At 36.1% G+C, this 22,525-nt stretch overlaps 2 protein-coding genes across 20 annotated transcripts in view; one reads left to right on the top strand and one right to left on the bottom strand.

Moving 5' to 3' along the window:
- Window positions 1-19,768, top strand: part of NT5E (5'-nucleotidase ecto) — a 62,875-nt gene extending 43,107 nt beyond the window's left edge. Inside the window, exon 9 of one of the 3 annotated variants that reach the window (XM_048219614.2) lies at window positions 16,633-19,768. In XM_048219614.2, coding sequence (XP_048075571.1) covers window positions 16,633-16,733 — 101 coding nt within the window. In that variant the 3' untranslated portion in view covers window positions 16,734-19,768. Of the gene's footprint in view, window positions 1-1,879; window positions 3,902-16,632 lie in introns of those variants that run through there. The other 2 variants (XM_026506980.4, XM_026506981.4) reach the window with 2 other exon arrangements.
- Window positions 332-22,525, bottom strand: part of SNX14 (sorting nexin 14) — an 83,509-nt gene continuing 61,315 nt past the window's right edge. For 8 of the 17 annotated variants that reach the window (XM_026506978.4, XM_026506975.4, XM_048219612.2 and 5 more), the window contains 9 exons: window positions 20,192-20,303; window positions 17,524-17,564; window positions 17,261-17,380; window positions 14,739-14,862; window positions 14,082-14,246; window positions 13,843-13,938; window positions 11,043-11,134; window positions 9,989-10,045; window positions 9,201-9,410 (listed from right to left, as the gene is read on the bottom strand). In XM_026506978.4, coding sequence (XP_026362763.1) covers window positions 9,372-9,410; window positions 9,989-10,045; window positions 11,043-11,134; window positions 13,843-13,938; window positions 14,082-14,246; window positions 14,739-14,862; window positions 17,261-17,380; window positions 17,524-17,564; window positions 20,192-20,303 — 846 coding nt within the window. In that variant the 3' untranslated portion in view covers window positions 9,201-9,371. Of the gene's footprint in view, window positions 8,088-9,200; window positions 9,411-9,988; window positions 10,046-10,136; window positions 10,202-11,042; window positions 11,135-13,842; window positions 13,939-14,081; window positions 14,247-14,738; window positions 14,863-17,260; window positions 17,381-17,523; window positions 17,565-20,191; window positions 20,304-22,525 lie in introns of those variants that run through there. The other 9 variants (XM_057303894.1, XM_057303892.1, XM_057303896.1 and 6 more) reach the window with 3 other exon arrangements.

A 22,525-nucleotide genomic window follows, 5' to 3' on the forward strand; every position in this document is an offset into this window, starting at 1 on the left:
TTTTTTTTTTATTTTTTATTTTTTAGAATTTATTTATTTGACAGAGAGAGCCAGCGAGAGAGGGAACACAAGCAGGGGGAGTGGGAGATGAAGAAGCAGGCTCATAGCGGAGGAGCCTGATGTGGGGCTCGAACCCAGAATGCTGGGATCACGCCCTGAGCCGAAGGCAGATGCTTAACCACTGCGCTACCCAGGCGCCCCTTGGGGAGCATTTTTAACTAAATACCAATACCTTGGCCCCAACTTTTAAGACATTCTGATTTAACTGGGTTGGGATAAAAGTCTCTTCCAGTGATTCTAATGCAGGAGTGAGAAGCACAGCACAGAGTTCTTTTTTAAATATTAGTGATAAATATTTTTATTGAGGTATAACTGACATATAACATTGTATTAGTTTCAGATGTACAACATGACTCAATATATGTATATATTGTGAAAGGGTCATCACAATGTCTAGTTAACATCATATAGTTATGGGGACTTTTAAGATCTGCTTTCATAGCAACTTTCAAATATGGAGTACAGTATCTAGGTACTATGCTGCACATTACATCCCTATGACTTACTTGTACTGGAACCCTGGACTTTTGATCCCCTTCACCCGCTCTGCCCATCCCCCCCCACCACCACTTCTGGCAACCACCAGTCTGTTCTCTGTATCTACAAGCTTGGTTTTGTTGCTATTGCTTAATTCCACATATAAGCGAGATCCTATGGTATTGTCTTTCTCTGACTTATTTCACTTAGCATAATGCCCTCAGGGTCCGTCCATGTTACTGCAAAAGACAAGATTTCATTTTTGTGGCTGAATAGTACCCCATTGTGCATACGTGTGTGTGTGTCACATTTTATCCATTCATCCACCAGTGACACTTTTTTCCACATCTTGGCTATTGTAAATAATGCTGCAGTGAACATGGGGGTGCATATTTCTTCTTGAATTGGTGTTTTTGTTTATTTCAAATACTCAGAAGTGGAATTGCTGGATCATACAGTGGTCCTATTTTTGATTTTTGTTTCCCGCAGGGGCTGCACCAGTTCCACTCCCACCAACAGTGCACCAGGGTTCCTTTCTCCACATCCTTTTCAACACTTGTTATTTCTTGTCTTTTTTGATAATAGCCATTCTAACCGTTGAGGTGATACCGTAGCTTTGATTTGCATTTTCTCTGATGAGTGCTCTTGAGCATCTTTTCATGTTGTCTGTTGGCCATCCGTATGTCTTCTTTGGAAAGACGTCTATTCAGATCCTCTGCCCATTTTTTAATCAGATTTTTGTTGTTTTTGTTTTGAGTTGTAGGAGTTCTTTGTGTATTTTGGGTATTAACCCATCAGCAGATATAGGATTTGTCAAGTGGCATAATTAAAACAAAATTTTTGTCAGGTCCCTATGTGTTTGTTGTAGTTACGGCAATTGGTATTTTTTTAATCAGGTCTCCTCTCTTTTGGAAATGAAGTCTCCATTGTCTGTCAATTATGTGAAAATGATTTCTGACCAGGCAAGCAGAAGGAAGCTACTTTTATGTCTCAACTAATTGTTTTTGACCAGTTGGCTAATGCCCTTTTTTTGGAGTGGTTCAAAAGCAATAATGTCAACAACCATTTTCTTGAGTCATCTCAGAGTTGACTGAGTTACCTAATTATCTAGCAGAGAACAATGGGCACATTTGACATCTGGGACATGAAACAGCATCAAATTCTTTTACAAAACTTTGATTACCACTCTTCTTGTCTTTTGTGACATTTTATCCCTGCTTATGAAAGAAGTATCTTTCCTCTTATAATTATAGAGGACTTTAGAGAAATACATTGGTTTTCTCACTTCTTACTCTTGACAGTTACTTACTCTGTAAGTAAAACAATGTATATATTTTTCTAGGTGACCAAGATATCAATGTGGTTTCTGGATACATCTTAAAAATGAAAGTAATTTATCCAGCGGTTGAAGGTCGGATCAAGTTTTCTGCAGGAACTCATTGTCATGGAAGCTTTTCTCTAATATTTCTTTCGTTTTTGGCAGTGATCATTGTTTTATACCAATAGCCAAAAATTCTTCTTGCCATTAATGTGTGGAACTGCATTTTTTTCCAAGTGAGATTCAAGTCTGCCTTTTAGGAACTGGCTTGGTGATGGCACAGACCATCTTTGCAGGCGCCTAGAAGCTGAGCTTAGAGGATTGTTAAATGAAGACACTGACATCATCACACAGGATCAGCAAGTTAATGAATACACAGGAAAAAAATGAAAATGAGCCCTTTGACAGGAAGGCCAACCCTCTTTAGTTTACATATGCAAATTTTAATAAAATTTTATTAACAATTTTAAACCACAGAAATCATTTTTCTCCTTTATATCCATTTTAATCCACCAAACAACTATGTTTACATTTTATCACTTTTCATTTACAAGGGAGTTTTAAGCACATTATCTTATTTGATGCCTGTAACTTTGGTGGGCAAGGCAGGTATTGTTTTTTCCCATTTGTCAGATGGGCAACTGAAGCTCAGAAAGAGCAGACTTGTTCAAGGCCATGCAGCTGAAAGTGACACATCTAAGACCTACACCCAGGTTTTCTGACCTCAAGTGCAGCACTCTTTCAACTACATCCAGTTGCTGTTGGGAATGGTACTTAGTGGCTTTCTCTCTTCAGAACTATCAACAGCATCAAGCGCCTAGACGATAAGTGTCTGCTTTATTTCATGTCTCTATTTTTTCCTTTTTAGATCCTGTTGTTATAGTGAGTTTAATGGACTAACACAGGGTAGCATTCTCTATTGTACAACCCATGTGCCTTTATGAGTCAGGGAACAAACAGTGCAGCAAATGATGGGAAAGGCAAAAAATAGTCCAGGATCAGGGAGAAAGGGAAGGGAAGAACAGGACACCCAGGATGTATTTACATTACAGAAGAAAAAGAGCTAAAGGGCATTTAGATTTGTTAGATATTTGTTAAGGACTAGCAGCATAGTGCCTGACATGTGGTATGAGCTGTTAATAATTTTATGGGATTCCATCAATCTGCCTCTGTGCTCTTTCTTTCCTTCTTTCTAATGTAAAGGTACCATTAAAGAACCTTCTAAGACAAGGTGTAATTCTAAACCTGCACCTGTCCCTCCCCAGCAAGATGCCAGCCCTGTACTTTAGTCACGCTATACACAAACACACACACACACACACACACACACACTCTCTCTCTCTCTCTCTCTCTCCCCGCCCCCACCCCAGTTAAGGAAAATCCAGAGGGAAGACGAGACAAGGATTGATTTTTAAAAGTGATATTACACAAGGATCATTCTCAAATATATATGAGAACTCCTGCCTGGGAGTGCATCCCTCTGAGCGGAACCTCAAGAAACACCCAGACTGATGAAATGATTTACACCCAGAAGAACAAATACTTGCCTAAGGTGGTCATGAGGCCATGCGAGCCTGCTCAGCATTGCACAAATGATTCAAAAAGAAATGGGAGCCTTCACCTTAAAAACTGGTGAGCAAATAGCAGTAGATGTTTGGAGAAGCGGTGCTTGTTGCTTAATGTTTAAAAATATGAAGTACACTTGATACAAAAATACACTTTTAAACTCTGTAACATCTTTAAAAAGGCTACTGCAGTAAAATAATGCCCTCAGTTTTATGAATCTACAGATTAGCTATAAATAAACAAATGTCAGTAAGATTATAAGAGGAAAATTCGAGAAAGGTGCATTTGGAGTACATTTTTTATGCTTGGCCAGTAAAATAGAACAAATACTACTGGAGCACAAATTTTTAAAGAATATTTTTGTTAGTTTTCTAAATATATGTGCATGTGTTGTGCAGTGGTTTAAGAAATGACCTCAGACACTTTGCAATTGAAGATTCAATTGTGCAATTCAATTGTACAATAAAACTGAAGATATGCTCCTTGTCTTTGGTAGTTATTTCTTCTCTCAAGCCAACACTATAATCTGAGATGATATGACTGAAGCAAAACTTTGACAGCTTATCACCGGTATCATTTCCCTTGACCGTAAGTCCCTTGCCATCTGACAACCCTATCCTCTTTCTCAACCAAAAAATGAGAAGAAAAATGAACGCAGTAAATAAAGGATATGTTAAGTAATACCACGATATATTCTGGCTTCATGTACAGAATCTGACGTAGAAACTGTTTTGAGGCCTGTTGTTTACTAAAAATAAAAATGATCAAGCTAGACAATGCTGGGGATTTAATTTATCTGAACTGGCTGTACATCTAAGAATCTTCAAGCGTACTGATAACACAATAAACCAACTGTCACACACTGATCAGATTAGTACATTAAATTCACTTGGTGGCAGAGCTGCCTTCAGCAGTTTGCAGCAAAGAGTAAGCTGGGTTTCTTAGGAGAGAGTTGAGGCTGCCAATAGTTGTCCGTTACAAAAAGTTGCTCCGTAAAGACTAAGCAGTCCCATGGACATATGGCTAGGCTTGTCAAAATTAGCAAAGGTTCCTGATTAGTTACCTGGGACTGCTGTAATAAACTGACACAATCTGGATGGCTTAAACAACAGAAATTTATCGTCTCACCATTCTGGAGGCTGAGATCCAGTTGGCAGGGTTGTTTCCTTCTGAAAACTGTGGTGAAGAATCTATTCCAAGCCTCTCCCCCAGCTTCTGGTGGCCTCAGGCATTCCTTGCCTTATAGCTGGTATTTTCTCCATGTTTTTACATCCCTTTCCTTCAGTATGTCTGCCTCCGTGCCTCCCCCTCATTTTTTCCTAGGATTTACTTATTTAATCTGGGAGAGAGAGAGAGAAGACAGAATCTCAAGCAGACTCCCTGACGAGTGCAGAGCCTGACACAGGGCTCGATCTCATGACCCTGAGATCATGACTGGAGCTGAAACTAAGAGTTGGATACTTAACCGACTGTACCACCAGGTGCCCCTCTATGTCCACTTTTATTAGGACAAAGTCATACTGGATTAGGCCCACTGTAATGACTTCATTTTAGTCACCTACAAAAACAGTATTTCCAAATAAGGTCACATTCACAGATACTGGGAATTAGACTGAAGCCCCACCATCTTTTCAGGGGACACAGTTCATCCCTTTAATATAGTCTCCTGGCACGAAACAGAATCAGCTGGGGCAACCCGGCAGCCACCAGCAGCTTCTGTGACTTACACATTTTGCAAATGAAAGATTATAATGAATGTTATTTTTGTACTGGTAAAATAGGATATATTTTAGAAGTTGATTTGGCTCAAGTATAGCAAATCAAAAGGCACCAGTTTTCTTACCTGATGCAGCCAAAAGGAGGTGTTTTACCCAAAAAACAAAAAATATAGTGAAGAAATGGGCAGAAGACACGAACAGACATTTCTCCAAAGAAGACATACAAATGGCCAAAAGACACATAAAAAAAAAAATACTCAACATCAGTGGGTATCAGGGAAATACAAATCAAAACCACAATGAGATACCACATCACACTGGTCAGAATGGCTAAAATTAACAACTCAGGAAACAACAGATGTTGTTGAGGTTGTGGAGAAAGGGGGACCCTCTTACACTGTTGGTGGGAATGCCAACTGGTGCAGCCAATTTGGAAGACAGTACAGAGGTTCCTCAGAAAGGTAAAAATAGAGCTACCCTACGACCCAGAAATTGCACTACTAGGGATTTATCCAAAGGATACAAACAGTGATTCGAAGGGGCACCAGCACCCCAATGTTTACAGTAGCAATGTCCACAATAGCTAAACTATATAAAGAGCCCAGATGTCCATGGACTGATGAATTGATAAAGAAGATAAAGATACACACACACACACACACACACACACACACACACACACACAATGGAATACTACTCACCCATCAAAAAGAATGAAATCTTGCCATTTGCAATGACGTGGATGGAACTAGAAGTATTATGCTAAGCAAAATAAGTCAGTCAGAGAAAGGCAAATTATCATATGATTTCACTCATATGTGGAATTTAAGAAACAAAACAGATGAACACAGTGGAAGGGAAGGAAAAATAAGACAAAATCAGAGAGGGAGACAAACCATAAGAGACTCTTAACTATAGGAAACAAACAGAGTTGCTGGCGGGGAGGTGGGTAAGGGGATGGGATAACTGGGTGATGGGCATTAAGGAGGGCACTTGGTGTAATGAGCACTGGGTGTTATATGCAACTGATGAATCACTAAATTCTACCTCTGAAACTAATAATACACTATATATTAATTAAATTGAATTTAAATTAAAAAAAAAAAAAGATAGTTGCCTTTCTCCAAAGATTCAATTCCCCCGTTCCCTAATATGAAGGTAATATGAAGATAATTATAACTTTTCTAACAGTATTCCTTTTTCTCCCCTCTTTTGTTCTCTTATATCAGGGATTAGCAAACTATAGCCTGAGGGCCAAATCCTTCCTGCCACTGCTTTAGGTAAATAGGGTGTCATTGAAATACATTCCTTCCTGCCACTGCTTTAGGTAAATAGGGTGTCATTGAAATACATCCATTATCTGGAGTGTTTGATAGAAAAAGACCATAAATATGAAATTAACGAAAAAAAGTGAAATAAAAAAACTATTTTTCCCTGGAGCTTATAGGCCTCAGGTTAAAGATTTCTCCTCTGTGTATCCAGCACTGTCAAAGAATTACTGGATACATTACAGAAAGCATAGTTAAAATGGAATATAGTGAACTGGCAAGACCTATTCATTTGTTCATTCATTCATTTAGTCAACTATTATGCTAATGTTGACTATATCTGAAATTACAACTTGTGTATATATCATTACACAGTCTGTTAAGAACCGTAGCAAATTAGACTTCTATTCATATTTCTATTGTAAAATCAAATGGTTTTTATTTTTAGTAAGTCAATAAATGATAATTTAAGTGCTTGCTTACAATCATTTCTCAGAATCTTCTGATATCTATAATTATACATAAAACACAATTTTATAATGTCCTTTTAAATCTGAAAACATCTTTCCATCTATTTCATGTCATTTTATCCCCTCAAGCAGAAACACTGAGAGTTGTTTCTAGAAAAACATTTCAAAATGAGAAGCTCAGGTACTAGGGGACACACATAAAGATGGATAGAAAGTAATGTACAAAGTAAACTGTTTGAAATGACTGGGGAACATACTTTTTAAAAAGGATCCAAAAAGTGCCTACTTTTGGAAATAAAAGCTTCTTTTATGGGGCAACACTGACAAGCACATGAATGAAGATGAGAGACAACCTAAGTTTGAATTCTAACTTCAGTACTGTCTCTGGCTTCGATATCCTTACCTATAATATAGAAATAATATCATCTCACAATTACTGTGATGGATGAGAAAATATGATAGTGTATATAAAATGCCTGGCTGACAGAGACTGCAACTAGTTCCTTTTCCTTTTATAAAGTGAATGATTACTTTTGTATGTGTAGATTTTTATACATCACGTTTTCTTTAAATAGAGCTCACCCAATGCTATTAATTGAATTGTATCCTCCTAAAATTCTTATGTTGGGGGCACCTGGGTGGCTCAGGCAGTTAAGCATCTGCTTTCAGCTCAGATCATGACCCTGGAGTCCTGGGCCTGAGTCCCATGTTGGGCTCTCTGCTCCTCGGGGAACCTGCTTCTCCCTCTCCCTCTGCCTCTCTCCCCACTCATGCTCTCTCTCTCAAATAAATAAATAAAATCTTAAAAAAAAAAATTCTTATGTTGAAGCCCAAAACTGCTTTAACACAAAAATTCTCCATATTTGGAGATGGGGCCTTTAGGAGGTAATTAAGGTTCAGTGAGGTTGTAAGAGTGGAACCCTAATCCAATAGGATTGGTGGCCTTGTAAGGAGGAGGAGAGAGAGAGATCTCTTTCTCTCTTCCCACACACCTACACAAAGAGGTCAGGAGCACATGTGAGAAGGTGGCCAACTGCAAACCAAAAGAAGAGGCCTCGGAATGAAACCTACCTTGTCAGCACCTCATCTTGGACTTCTAGCCTCCAGAACTGTGAGAAATAAATCTGTTGTTTAAGCCACCCAGCCTGTGATATTTGTTATGGCAGCCCAGGCAGAATGATGCACTCCTGATGCACAAGATTTTTCTCATCTAAATAAAGAGAATATTACAATTTATAGAAGAGTAGGTAAGAATGGCATAAAAAGGGCTGTAAATATTTTATTTTTCCAGTTTGCCATGACATTTTAAATAACAGTATTTAAAATGCTACGGATTTAAGTGTGAAGAGTTAGCCTGATTAATCTTCCACCTGTCCCTGAGAAATTAGTAAATGTTTAAGGCTTGGTTATTAAAGTACCGATTCACAGAAACTCATATATATTCTAGAATTTTCAAGCAGTGAAAAATATAATAAAACTGACAAAACCTTTTCAAAAATTACAATACCTAATAACCATTTTTTTAAAACCTTGGGGAAAAAATAAGTGAATAGTATTAAATAGGTTAGATTTCCAAATTATATTTAGTTTCATATTACCCAGCTGAGTATCTGATACAGAGCTGAAACTCAGTAAGCGTACTCTGAATGAGTGTTACAACCAATTAGCAAATATAAAACTCTCAATCTTGAAAGACAAATTTGTTTCAAGGAGAAAAGTAAAGCATGGGAGAGAACTGTGAGTAGAATTCTGAACACTAACTCTAATATTTTAAATTAACTTTCCTCAAGAAATACAATTAATTCCGTATTTTCCTTTTGGAGAGACAACAGACATAAACCAAAAATCTACTTGACTAAATTGTTTACATAAGATTTTGGAATATAGCTACTACGTTCATTCAGTGAGATGTAGCTGCAACTCCACAATCACAAATATCTGTAAGTAGCCAGTTTTCACACCTGAAAAGGGCTATAACCTGTCAATCCAGGAAGAGTAAGAAGTCCTTTGCTTCTTATGAAAACTCATAAAGAATGTCTTCTTTATAGACATGTAGTTAACTAATAGAAAACAGGAATAAAAAGAAAAAAATCTACTAAAATGTATTAACTCTAAATAAGAAAGCAAATCAGATCTTATTCCTGTTTCTCCATACTAAACATAATTATTTTCAAAGTGATACAATACAAAGATTATTGGTTTTATCTGTTTGCCCGAAGAGGATTATGAATTATCTCTTTAGAAATGGCAATAACAAATGACAGATGTTCTAATAAAATTAGGATAACAGGTAAAAAAATGAAAGACTATGAAACCCAATCACTTGTGACCATTACTAAGTTTGTGTTAGTCTTTATTAAAACAAAAAAAAATCAAAATTTCAGACATTGGATTACATGATATATACAAGAATATACAAAAGTAAAAGAAAGAAAATACTACACTAGCACAGCAGAAATTTGTTATCTGGTTATTCTTTCCCAAATCCAAATGTTTACATCCAGGACGTCACAGAGGTAACTTCTTTTTGTACCTAAAGTAAAAATAAATCTACTTAATAGAAGACAATAATAAAACAGGGTTCATTTGTGAAGTGCCTAACAATTAATTCCATTGTATAAAAATTCTAACCTAAGACATATATATATATATCTCCTCCAGATTCAATACAATAATATTACCATTCTCCAATTCCAATTCATTTTGTACTCTTGGCTTCATATAAGTTCAACTGCCCCAAACCACTCAAATCTAACTTATATAGCATTCAGTGTTACAGACAGAAGACAGCCTAAAGAGCCTGACCCATTCTAGTGCTAGGATGTAAACTTACACCCTCCTCTGCAAAGACTCTACAGAGTATAATGTTCTTATCTGCTCACAATTAGGAAGGGACAAAGTCAAAACACAGGCTGTTCCTTCCCATCCCCCAAAAACCAACTCTATGTCTCCGCATGTCGAAAAAAGAAAATATAGAGTAATTTATTAAGATTGTTCATTTTTAAAAGGATCACAGCCACAAGGTTTTCCTTAATTTTTGAGTCCCTAATTAAAACAAATATTAGCATATTATGAGAAACATAAAGAATAAAACTGCTGCGTCTCAGTTACCTTATTGAGCTCTGGAAATAGTTCTTGTATCACAATGTCCAATAAAACATAAGTCAGCTAAAGCACCAAAAAAAAAATTTTTTTTAAGGCATTAGACAAAAGCCATTAAAAATGATAAAAACAAAATTCAGGACTGTGGTTACCTCTAAATGAGAAGGCAGGGAACAGAACTCAGATACACATGTCTTCACATGGGCACATTTTATTGTCATACTGCATAAATGTTAAAGACACCAACAGGACACAAAATTTTAACTATATTAAGATCTCAACAAAATATGTACAGACTGAACTATATATGTAATGTTAACTGGTTATTCCATGTAATCTGAATGATGGAATTCTTAATTTTTACATTTTTGCTTTATTTCATGAATTTTGTATATGTTCCAAATTTTCTACAATGAATCTATGTTTAAATCAAAACAACTCATGTTACAAGGAAAAAAAAAAAGTAACTCTTAACCTCAGAGAACAAACTGATGATTACCACAGGCGAATTGGGTGGGGGTATGGGTGAAATAGGTGATGGGGATTAGGGAGTGCACTTACCAGGATGAGCACTGAGTAATTTATAAAACTGTTGAACCACTATAATGCGCTCTCGAAACTAATACAATACTGTATGTTAACTATACTGAAACTACAATAGAAAATTTAATTTAAAAATAATCAGCAAAGGGGCGCCTGGGTGGCACAGCGGTTAAGCATCTGCCTTCGGCTCAGGGCGTGATCCCGGCATTATGGGATCGAGCCCCACATCAGGCTCCTCCGCTAGGAGCCTGCTTCTTCCTCTCCCACTCCCCCTGCTTGTGTTCCCTCTCTCGCTGGCCGTCTCTATCTCTGTCGAATAAATAAATAAAATCTTAAAAATAAATAAATAATCAGCAAAAACAAAACAGATAAAATACTGTTTTTTCTATCTGAACGTCTGAAGAGCACTGCCTTGATTTCACATAATGTCACTTCACAATTAATAATATACCAGACACCCTACTGTGTGTCGTTCACAAAACCTAGCCAACACTAGTTAACCTGCTTTAATGAATTTTACCTGCTTATTGAGAACGGGCTGTTGTAAGCCATCAAATAGAAGTCTGATGCTTTCATACTTGGCTTCTTCACCAATACATTTGACTATCAGATCTAAAAGAGAAAGCCAAATGTGAAACACTTCATATTATAAAGTGACTCATCATTAACTGGACCATAAAGCAAAATCTTCACCCTGTGTCCCAGGTATTACACAAAAACTATAAATCCGCATTTCCTAAACCAGTGTTCTGCAAGGGGCTCCTGGAAGAAAGGCTTCTATAGTCAAGTTAAGAAACTCCTCCTTTTGGAGATTCACAATGCACAAAGTATACTACAAGCTCTGAGGGATGTTGCAGTAAAGAAATCTACTTAAACTATTAAGTGATAAAAGACAGTTGGAAAATAATACATATTGTGTTATCCCATTCAGGTAAAACAAAATCAAATCCTAAAATTATGTGTATACATCTGTACACACACATATAGAAATGCACAGAAAAATGTGAGGATTAACACTAAACTGATTAGGGAGAAAATGACTTCTATTTTTTACTCTATATATTTTCATAATGTTTGAATATCTTAATATCAGGGAAAAATTCAATTTTTTAACATAGACTTTCCTCAATAAATATGACCCCTTTAATTTATTTTGTACTTTTTGCATAATTATTACTAACCATCTTACAGATCTTTTTGGGAAATGTTTAAACACTAATTTAGGATCCAAAAAGTTCTGATACATGTTTGATTGCACAGCTGTTATGTATCACTTCTATTACCAAACAGCTGGTCCTTACTAAAAAATCTCTGAATGTTTTCCCCAAAACAGGAAAATAAAATTATTCTTAAGTAAACAAAATGCTCAAATATTTGTCCTTCCCCCTCCCCCCCAACATAATAAAACTCTTAATGATATTCTTGAAAAGTTCTCACCTTATGTGTGCTTCTAAGAGATAAATCTAACCCTAAGAGGCAAAGGCCAAATTCAATTTAAAATAAGCATAACAGATCCTGATATTTTCAAGATATGTGGCCCAATATGGATCTTTATGAATCCCCTAATTCACCAATAGTACACAGAATTTCCCAATTAAGATGCATGAAGAATAATGGATAAAAATAAGTGATCCTTTCAGATCCTTCACAAGTCCCTAAGTAAAAAATGAGGAGTAGAGGACAAGAGAAAGACATGCTAAGTTTACTCACTACTCCTTCCCAAAGAGAAGTCTTGAAGTAGATGTGATTCAAATTTGTGCCTCAGCAAAATAAATTACTACATTCGCTGGCTTTCCATGTTGTCCCTAATATCAAAACTAAGACTACTAATAAAGCCATGAATGCTAAGGGCTGCTATTACAAAACAGGTAAGAAATTATTTCATCGGGGCACCTGGGTGGCTCAGTCTTTAAGTGTCTGCCTTCGGCTCAGGCTGTGATCCCAGTGTTCTCGGATCGAGCCCCACATTGAGCCCTGCATCCAGCCGGGATCGGGCTCCCTGCTCAGCAGGAAGCCTGCTCCTCCCTCTCCCACTCCCCCTGCTTGTGTTCCCTCTCTCGCTGCCTCTCTGTCAAATAAATAAATAAAATCCTTAAAAAAAAAAAAAAAAAGAAATTATTTCATCATTTACCTACAGAAGACTTAGCCCAAAATAGCTTTTATTCACTTTTATATTCAGACCAGGGATTTAACTTAACTGTCTTCACACAGAGCAGGACTATTCTGAGACTAATTCAATGATGAGAATTCTCTAAGATGCAGTCCAAAGGCCTCTTCAATTCTTACTCTGTATTTTCTCTCTAGGCATTATTATTCACTACACGTAACTCCCGTATCTGTATCATTTGCCATTCGTTTCTATAATTTCAGAACCTGGATATCTAACTGCTTATTAGACATTTCCTACTGAATAATGCATAGGCACTTCACATTCAAAATATTCTAAACTAAGTATCCTCTGCTTTGACCCCTTGACATTTTTTCCTTGTATTTCCCACTCTATAAAAGGTTACCACCATTCATTTACCTTATGGCTCAAGCCTACCTCCTTTACCGAAGAAGTGACCATTCTCTTCCTCTGAGAAACTCTGTGACTTGAACATGCCTCCTATCACATGTATGTTTTATCTGTATACCTGTCTTCCTGCTAGACTGAACTACTTTTTATATCCCTTGCTCTCTGCATAGTGCCTGACATGTGGAAAGTGCTCAGTAAATTTAGAATGAATTAATTAATTCTAATCCTTTACTCATAAACACTACTGCAGTTTTTCTCATAGTATAGTGTGCAGCAGGATTCCAATTGTCCCACAAACATATCACTTTGATCAGTCTGATTATAAGTTGTTCTTGAAAGAATCTGGCTACTGCATAAATAGAAAAAGCCTGTCTTAAAGTTCATAGTGCTTATATCATAAAAACCAAATTTTATTTAACTAATGAGCTAATTTTAATGAGCTAATTTTACTTGGTCTTTATAACTATTTCTAAAATGATAACTCAAAATAAAAATTAGTTTCAATAATTACTATACCTTGTGGGTTGCCTGGGTGGTTCATCTGGCTAGGCATCTAACTCTTGATTTCAGCTCAGATCATGATCTGGGGGTTGTAGGACTGAGCCCCACATCAAGCTCTGCACTTCCATGTGGAGTTTGCTTGAGATTCTCTCTCTCTCTTTCTCTCTCTTCCTCTGCCCCTCCCCCCCACTTATGTGCTTGCTCTCTCTCTCCAAATAAATACATAAAATCTTAAAAAAAAAACAACACTAAGTGATCTCAAAGAAATGCTAATCTATAATAAACTACTTAAATATTATACCTGGAATGTAATTCATCATTTCTTCAAAAGTCTGTTTTGCTCGTTTTTGCTTATCTTGGAGAGAGCGAGGTTCAGTGTTTTCACAGAATACAGCATCTAAAACGAGACAAGAAGAAATATTTGCTGGAATTTTTACCTATTATACACAAAGTACCTCTTCATTGCAGAAATACTAATAAACCAATGAAAAACAAGACACAAAAGTACATAAAACATGAAACACATGACAAAATACAGACCTCTGAGAAGTGTTATAAGTGAGACCAAACGGTGCTCCTGAAACAGCTGTTCTAGTTTACAATGAAGATAGTAGTCAGTATACATTTCCAGGGTGTTTTTAAACAGGATTCGAGTTCCCATTAAGAGATGATGAAGCCAGTCAGGAACTTGGAAAACCACCCGTCCTGAGAAGGATCATATAGAATATTTTGTTAAGATAAACAGATACTTCAGGGGCGCCTGGATGGCACAGTCATTAAGTGTCTGCCTTCGGCTCAGGGCGTGATCCCAGAGTTCTGGGATCAAGCCCCACATCAGGCTCTTCTGCTAGGAGCCTGCTTCTTTCTCTCCCACTCCCCCTGCTTGTGTTCCCTCTCTCGCTGGCTGTCTCTGTCAAACAAATAAATAAAATCTTTAAAAAACAATAGCAAAAAAAAAAAAAGATACTTCAAATATTCTCCAGTATAAAAAAACACAAATGGTCAATATTTTATTTGTAAACACTAGTAACTTTAATATGTTCAAGACCAATTATATCAAATTCTTATAAAGGAAGTATCTTCAATTTAAAAAGAAGTTATAATGGGGCAATAGTGAGAGCATTAATTTGCATCACAGAAGAAATGATACATGAATGAAAAATAGGTTTTCACAGTAACCACATAGACCTTACCTACCTACATACATCAGGTAATCATAGACTCCTTCTACAGTCATCATCTCCATAAAATAATTCTGATTGTGCTTTCTTTCTGTATTCTCAGCACGGTTTGCATTATTCTTAAACAGATCACTGAAAAGCTAAAGTAAAAATTGAAATAATAAAGAGATATATAGTTTATTACACCTGACGATAACAATCACTAAAGCCAAAGTAACTCAGAGTACAGGCACTTAAACTTTTCCAATCAAAACAGAATTATCAGATAGGTTAAGACACGACAGAAAATTCATTATTCACAAAGAAACCCTTTGTTTTTTAACACCAAAAGGAGCAAATGAACACGTAAAGATGTATAAATATATTAATGACAGCTAATTTTAAAACTAACATGACTTACAGATTATAATTCACAATTAAAGGGTGTTTAGATGTGAATATTGAGCTTTAAACAAAATTTGGACAATAACAGTCACAGCCCAGAAATGCCTAATCAGTGTGAAAAAAACAAGATGTAGAAAATTACTTATAGTAAAAAATGATGAAATGCAACTAAATCTCAGCCCTACTTACCCCCAGGATATGCAAAAAAGTCTATTACCAGGAATCAAGGAACTAGAAGTCTGACAAAAAAGATCAACAAAACCCAAAAATGAAAAGGACAAAATCTTTGGCAAGAGTGATAAAAAGAAAAAAAAGAAAAAGACACAAATAATGTTAAAAATAAAAAGGGATAGCTACAGATGTCAGAAAAAAAAACAAGTTTAGGCCAAAAGAATTTCAGATTTAGATAGAATAAAAAATGTGTTGAAAAATATAACCTCCTGGGGTGCCTAGGTGGCTCAGTTGGTTAAGCGTCTGACTCTTGATTTTGGCTCACGTCATGATCTCACGATTGTAAGATGGAGCCTGGCATCAGGATCTGCACTGGGTGTAGATCCTGCTTAAGATTTTCTCTCTCCCTCTGCCCCTCCCCCCACTTAAAAAATATATATATAAATATATGAAACCTATCAAAACTGGCTCATATTGGGGCACCTGGGTGGCTCAGTTGATTGGGCATGTGACTCTTGGTTTCACCTCAGGTCATGATCTTGGGGTCATGAGATCAAGCCCTGCATCAGGCTCCACACTCAGCTCAGAGTCTGCTTGTGCCTCTTCCTCTGCTCCTCCCCCAGCTCATGCACACTTTTTCTCTCTCTCAGATGAATAAATAAAATCTCTGGAAAAAAAAAAACTGACTCATGCAACAAATCTGAAGAATAATCATTAAAGAAATTAAGTTGGTTTTTAAAAAACCTTCCTACAAACAAAACTCAAGGTTCAGGTGACTTTAACAACCAGTTCAACCAATTATTTAAAGAACTAGTAATTACAATTTTATAACTTTACCAGCAAATAGAAAAAGGTTAATATAATTTTGATATCAGAACTTCACAAGGATAGAATAAGAATAAAAAATTATAGGCCAAGTCCACTCATAAACATGAATGCAAACTTCTTTAGCCTTATTTATGAAGAATATCTATCAAAAAAGCTACACTACATGATTTAGTGGTGAAACACTGAAATCATACCCTTTGTACAGTAGTTCATAGCCATGAATGAAACAAAACCATCATTTGCATATAAGTGTGTAAATCTAAAAGAATTAATAAATATATTACTAAAGTTAATACAAGTCTAGCAAGGTTATTGAATTTTAAAAATCAATACACAAAAATTAACTATTTGTTTACCAAAGAGAAAGTTACGAAGTGAGAAAAATATAAAAGATACCTTTTATAGTAACAAAAAAGTGAAATTTTTTGGAGGGGAGGCTATCCTTTGAGTTCACATAGCCCCCCATGCTGAGCACGATTCTGGAACTAAAGTGAGCTTCCTTTTTTTTTTTTTTTTTTTTTTTAAAGATTTTGTTTATTTATCTGCCAGAGAGAGCACAAGCAGGGGAAGCAGCAGGCAGAAGGGGAAGCAGGCTGTGGCTCAGCAAGGAGCCCAATGCGGGATTTGATCCCAGCACCCTTGGATCATGACCTGAGCTGAAGGCAGACACTCAACCAACTGAGCCACCCAGACGTCCCAAAAGTGAGCTTCCTGCGAACTGGAAATATCTTTATATTCCAGTGCCTGGCACTCAACAGTAGGCACAGGATAATATACCTGCTTAATGAATGTATTAAATATTATATAAGCCATTGAAATGAGATAAAATAAACATCAAATCAATATAAATACATTGTATCAATTAATTGCTTGAGTATTGGAAGTTGGTGATTTACCACCTAAGGAAACCACTTTAAAAAGTTCCCCAAATACAGAAATGGCAAAAGTTTTTAAATACAATTATCTAGAGAAACATGTACCTGTTAAAGTAAAGAGGCAAGAAACTACATAAAATACCCTTTTTAAACTGTACAACTGATTTCCACATAAAGAATATAAGTCCCATTCATTTCATTAACACATGATTCTCCCTGTGTTGAAAAGTCTCAAGTAGGACAACTTCAAACTTCATGACTCTAAGGCAATATGCTGTACCTTCTTGTTGTTTTCTGAAGTAGGGCTGAGAATGGTCAGTTCTGGTTTACTTGGTTTAGGCTTTGGAGATTCACAAGAATTAATGAAATTCATGATGAAAGGTTCCAAATGCTGACCTTTCTGTTGTGATACAGAAATTATGGTATGAAAATCAAAAATCAAGATTATGATTTTTAATAATCATATAAGCCATTAAAATTTACTGATATTTAAATATGTTCATAACTATCATGTTACAGAATATACATAAATCAGTTATTCACCTCTTTCATTAGTTTTCCAGGAACAGACTTTATAATTTTTCCTGCAATTAAAAATAAAATATTAATTTTATGAAGGCATAACATATCTCATAATTGCTTACATGTATACTTCACTAGGTAATTTTATTTTTTTTGAAGATTTTATTTATTTATTTGACAGGGAATGAGAGAGAGCACAAGCAGGGGGAGCAGCAGGCAGAGGGAGACGGAGGAGCAGGGAGCTGGATGCGGGCTCCATCCCAGGACCCCAGAGTCATACCTGAGCCGAAGGCAGATGCTTAATGACTGAGCCACCCAGATGCCCCTTCATTAGGTAATTTTAAATACTAAACAGCCAAATAAAAAGTAAAACAGTAAAAAATTTATAATTCACCATTTCACATTCAGTAGAAATTTACAATAAATATGATATTAACTGTTTATAGATACAACATTTAGGATTTACTTAAAATAATACAGTGGGATTGAGGAGGGAGGGAAGGGACTGAACAAGCCAAGTGTTGGTAACTGATGAAATAGAGTGAGAAGTTTATTATACAAAATTCTCTACATTTGTGTATATTTGAAATTTTCCATAAGAAATGTTTTCAAAAGATTTTGGGGCGCCTGGGTGGTGCAGTCGTTAAGCGTCTGCCTTCGGCTCAGGGCGTGATCCCAGCGTTCTGGGATCGAGCCCCACGTCAGGCTCCTCTACTAGGAGCCTGCTTCTTCCTCTCCTACTCCCCCTGCTTGTGTTCCCTCTCTCACTGGCTGTCTCTGTCAAATAAATAAATAAAATCTTAAAAAAAAAAAAAAAAGATTTTAAACAATAATGAATATAAAGGTATCTAAAAACATGCAAAAGTTAGTCAAAAAAGTTTTAAGAACTGCTACAACATTTAAATTGGCTGTTTAGGGGCACCTGGGTGGTTCAGTCGATCAAGCATCCAACTCTTGATTTTGGCTCAGGTCATGAGATCGAGCCCCATGTCGGGCTCCATTTAAGATTCTCTCTCTCTCTCTCCCTCTCCCTTATCCCCTCCGCTCGCACTCTCTCTCTCTCTAAAATTAAACAAAAACAAAAAAACAAAACCCCACACTATTTAAATAATTTATATTCTGCGTTTTAGATTATTCTAATCCTGTTTGCCAAAATTTCTTCTTGATCTTATCTCTAGATTCTCTTATTTTAAAATATCAAACATCTTGAGATTTTCTCAAACATTAGAAATGCCTGTAAAAATTAGTCAAAATTGATAAATGCAACTTAAAATTTCTTGCAGTTCAATTTAGAAAAAAGTAGACTTATGGCAATAGCAGGAGACAAACTAACAAATTAAAATGGGAGAATGTTTTACAACATGAAAACCACCCAACCCTCTCCCATCAGACTATTTCTCCTTTGCTACCCCCACAAACTATGCTTCCCTCCCTAGAATTCTCCAAGTGCCTAGGGCACCTGGGCGGCTCGTCAGTTAAGCATCCAACTCTTGATTTCGGCTCAGGTCATCTTAGGGTCCTGGGTCAAGCCCTCTGTCAAGCTCCACACACTCAATGGCGAGTCCACTTGAGGATTCTCTCCCCCCCCCCCCGTTCGCTCGCTATTAAATAAATCTTAAAAAAAAAAAAAAAAAAGAATTCTCCAAGTTCCTTAAACTACGGAGCTTCATCCTGTTCTTTTCTTTATCTCCTACATGCTCTTCCTGAGCCAATATATTTGCTCTGATTTCAAATAACACTCAACTCTCTACTGCTTGCCTACCTCCTGGCCTCTCCTGCCTTACAGAGCTTCTTTAACAGGATTCTATAAATTCAACAAGTTCAGAACTGCCCTTATCTCAGCAAGTAATAGCATCCCTCCAATTGTTTGAATAGAAACCTGCATCATCTTTGATCATTTCTTCTCCTTCAGCCAAACCTAGTCAGCAACCAGGTCTACCCAATTCCGGCTCCTAAACATCACATATAACCAAATACAAAATGTCCTCATATTTTCCCCTGATAAGAAATTCTCCATGCACGAACATCAAGTATTTTGGCTCAACTAAATGTATTAATTTGAAGAGATACAAATGAAAGCCAAATGCCCATCTGTAATATTTAATTCATTTGTTTAGTTCTATATGTACTTAAGATTATATTATATAAAATATTTTTAGAAATATTGTTTTACTTCCATTATTATCTTTAACCATTTTATTCAAACTTTTCCTGCTTATATTACTATGGTGTATACTGAACTTTATATAAAAGAAATCATGCTGTATATATTCTTCTGTGTCTTCTTTCATTCAACATTATGCTTTTAAGATTATCAATGTTGTTGCAAATAGCTGCATGCTATAGATATCCATTTTATGAATCTACCACAATTTATTTGTCAATCTATTGGTAATGAACATTTGTATTATTTCTAGTTTGGGCTATAAAAACAATGATGCTATGAACATTCTTCAATATGAATAAAAGATTCTCCACAATATATCTCAGAGAGGGACTGCTGAGTCATTCTGTTTCATACCAAACTGTTTTTCCAAGTAGTTTCCAATTTATATTCCTAACAGTGTATAAGAAGTCTGTTAGAATTTGACATATCGCTTCACTATATAAACTATTCCTCTACATTAATTTGAAAATGCTGATTATTTTCAGTTTATCCTCAAATACATGATTCTTTAAATTGACTTACCAAGATTTACATCTGGTAGTATCTTATCAAGAAACTGTGTTTCCCCACCATTGGGGGAAAGAAAATCTGCCAGAAGTTGACTGTTACTCAGTTCTGGATGCTGCAGAAGTTTCTTGAATGAAAAAAGAAAAAAGGGGGGAGAAAGCTTAAAAGGTTCATCAAAAATATATTAGTACAAGAACGAAAACAAAAAGCAAAAAAAAATTTTTTTATCCTCAAAAGTGATTTTATATTCAGAATAACAAAACTACATTTGTAGAAAGAATAGTATCACACAGCACCTAAGACCTCAGCCTCTACAGTCAGACTCTTCCACTCACTAGTGAGGTGTCCCTAGAAACTTAGTTCCTAAATTACCTAAGAGTTTCCTCACATGTAAGATGAAAAAAATACTACTTACTTTACAGCGTTGTTATATAAAGCATTTAGCACTGGACCTGATACACAGGAAGGAAAATTAAACACTAGCTAATATTTCTTCTGTTTCTCAACCATAAAACAAGTACTACAGTATCGTATAACTTTCTTGGTAATTAAAAGAAGTTGGCACAAAGGGTTTTGCAGAAAACTAAATGTGGAAATGTGAAATAATTTGGAAAATCTGTTGTCTGTTCTTCTTGCAACACTATTTTCTTACAAGATAAACTGACTTTTAAAAGCCAAAAATAACCCAGTCTTACCTAATATTGTTTTGTAACTTGAAACAGTTACAAAACTTTGAGCAGAAATCTCTATAAATGAAATACCATTAACTACAACCTTTAGCTCCATATCACCAGAAAATATTCTTCTAGAATGTGGTGCTCTAGTTCTTAGAAAGATTTAGTTCATTCAAATAATGGGTTAATGGTACAAAGGCAAAGGTTAACACTACTACATACAAATATCTTGCAGTACTTAATAGTTATATCATGTATCAATTTTCACACTACCAGAAAATTATATAACAAATATTTTCTAGGTTGAAGTATTTAACCATTCAAATGCAAGACATAAAATACAAATATCCGGGGCGCCTGGGTGGCTCAGTCGTTAAGCGTCTGCCTTTGGCTCAGGGCGTGATCCCAGCGTTCTGGGATCGAGCCCCACATCAGGCTCTTCCGCTGGGAGCCTGCTTCTTCCTCTCCCACTCCCCCTGCTTGTGTTCCCCCTCTCACTGGCTGTCTCTCTCTGTCAAATAAATAAATAAAATCTTAAAAAATAAATGAATAAAATAAAATACAAATATCCTTTTACACTGATGATTATTTTTAATTTAAAAAGTACTTACTTTGCACAAGGAGGCATTCAAATTTAACTGAATTAACAATAAAATCTACAAAATTCCATGCCCATTAAAAAAAGATTTTTTTTAACAAAACAAAACAAAAAAAATATCTCCTTTTCGGTCATGCACTTCATCAAAGAAAGACTGTCATGAATTTTAGAGAAATCTAAATCAATTTTAGTTAAGTGTCTGACTCTTGATTTCGGCTGACTATACTAACACTGGAAATAACATACCAATTACATTGTTTACATAACACTGTGCACACACTGAAAAAAATAAAATTCAATTCCAAGTGCTGACTGGTAGAGAATCAGGAGGTCCCAAGAAACTGGAAAAACATCTACAAATTGCAAAAGAAAAAAAACTGAGGAATAAAATGGGAGGAAAGATTCACAAGTTCAGAAGTGCTAAACGCAATATCAAACAGAAAACAAGACAAAAGGGGCATCTGGCTGGTTTAGTAAGAAGAGTATGTGACTCTTGATCTTGGGGTTTTGAGTTCAAGCCCCACGTTATGAGTAGAGATTACTTTAAAAAATAATAATTTTTTTTAAAAAAGACAACAACAAAAAAATTACCCAGTATACTTAGAATGTATTTCATCTTACGCAACAAGTTTTTCTTTCTTTATTTTCTCACACCAAACATTTTAAATTAAATCCAACATACAATTTTTCTTCTAAGGAAGTATCTGGTATTTCATTGGGTATCAATTTTTTTTTTAAAGTATACTTTTTTTGAGCAAGGGAGTGAACAAGCGGAAGGGAGGGGGAGAGGGAGAGGGAGAGAGAGAACCTTAAGCAGGCTCCATGCTGAGTCTGTGGAGCCCAACATAGAGCTCAATCTCATGACCCTGACATGACCTGAGCTGAAATCAAGAGTGATGCTTACCCAATTAAGCCACCCAGAAGCCCCTAAAAAGTACACTTTTCACAATAATTCATTTCCACATGGAAAAAATATCTTAAAAGAATTTTAGAGGGGCGCCTGGGTGGCTCAGTCGTTAAGCATCTGCCTTCGGCTCAGGGCGTGATCCCGGCGTTATGGGATCGAGCCCCACATCA

The sequence above is a fragment of the Ursus arctos genome, unplaced genomic scaffold, assembly GCF_023065955.2.
Source record: "Ursus arctos isolate Adak ecotype North America unplaced genomic scaffold, UrsArc2.0 scaffold_29, whole genome shotgun sequence".
Lineage (NCBI taxonomy): Eukaryota > Metazoa > Chordata > Mammalia > Carnivora > Ursidae > Ursus > Ursus arctos.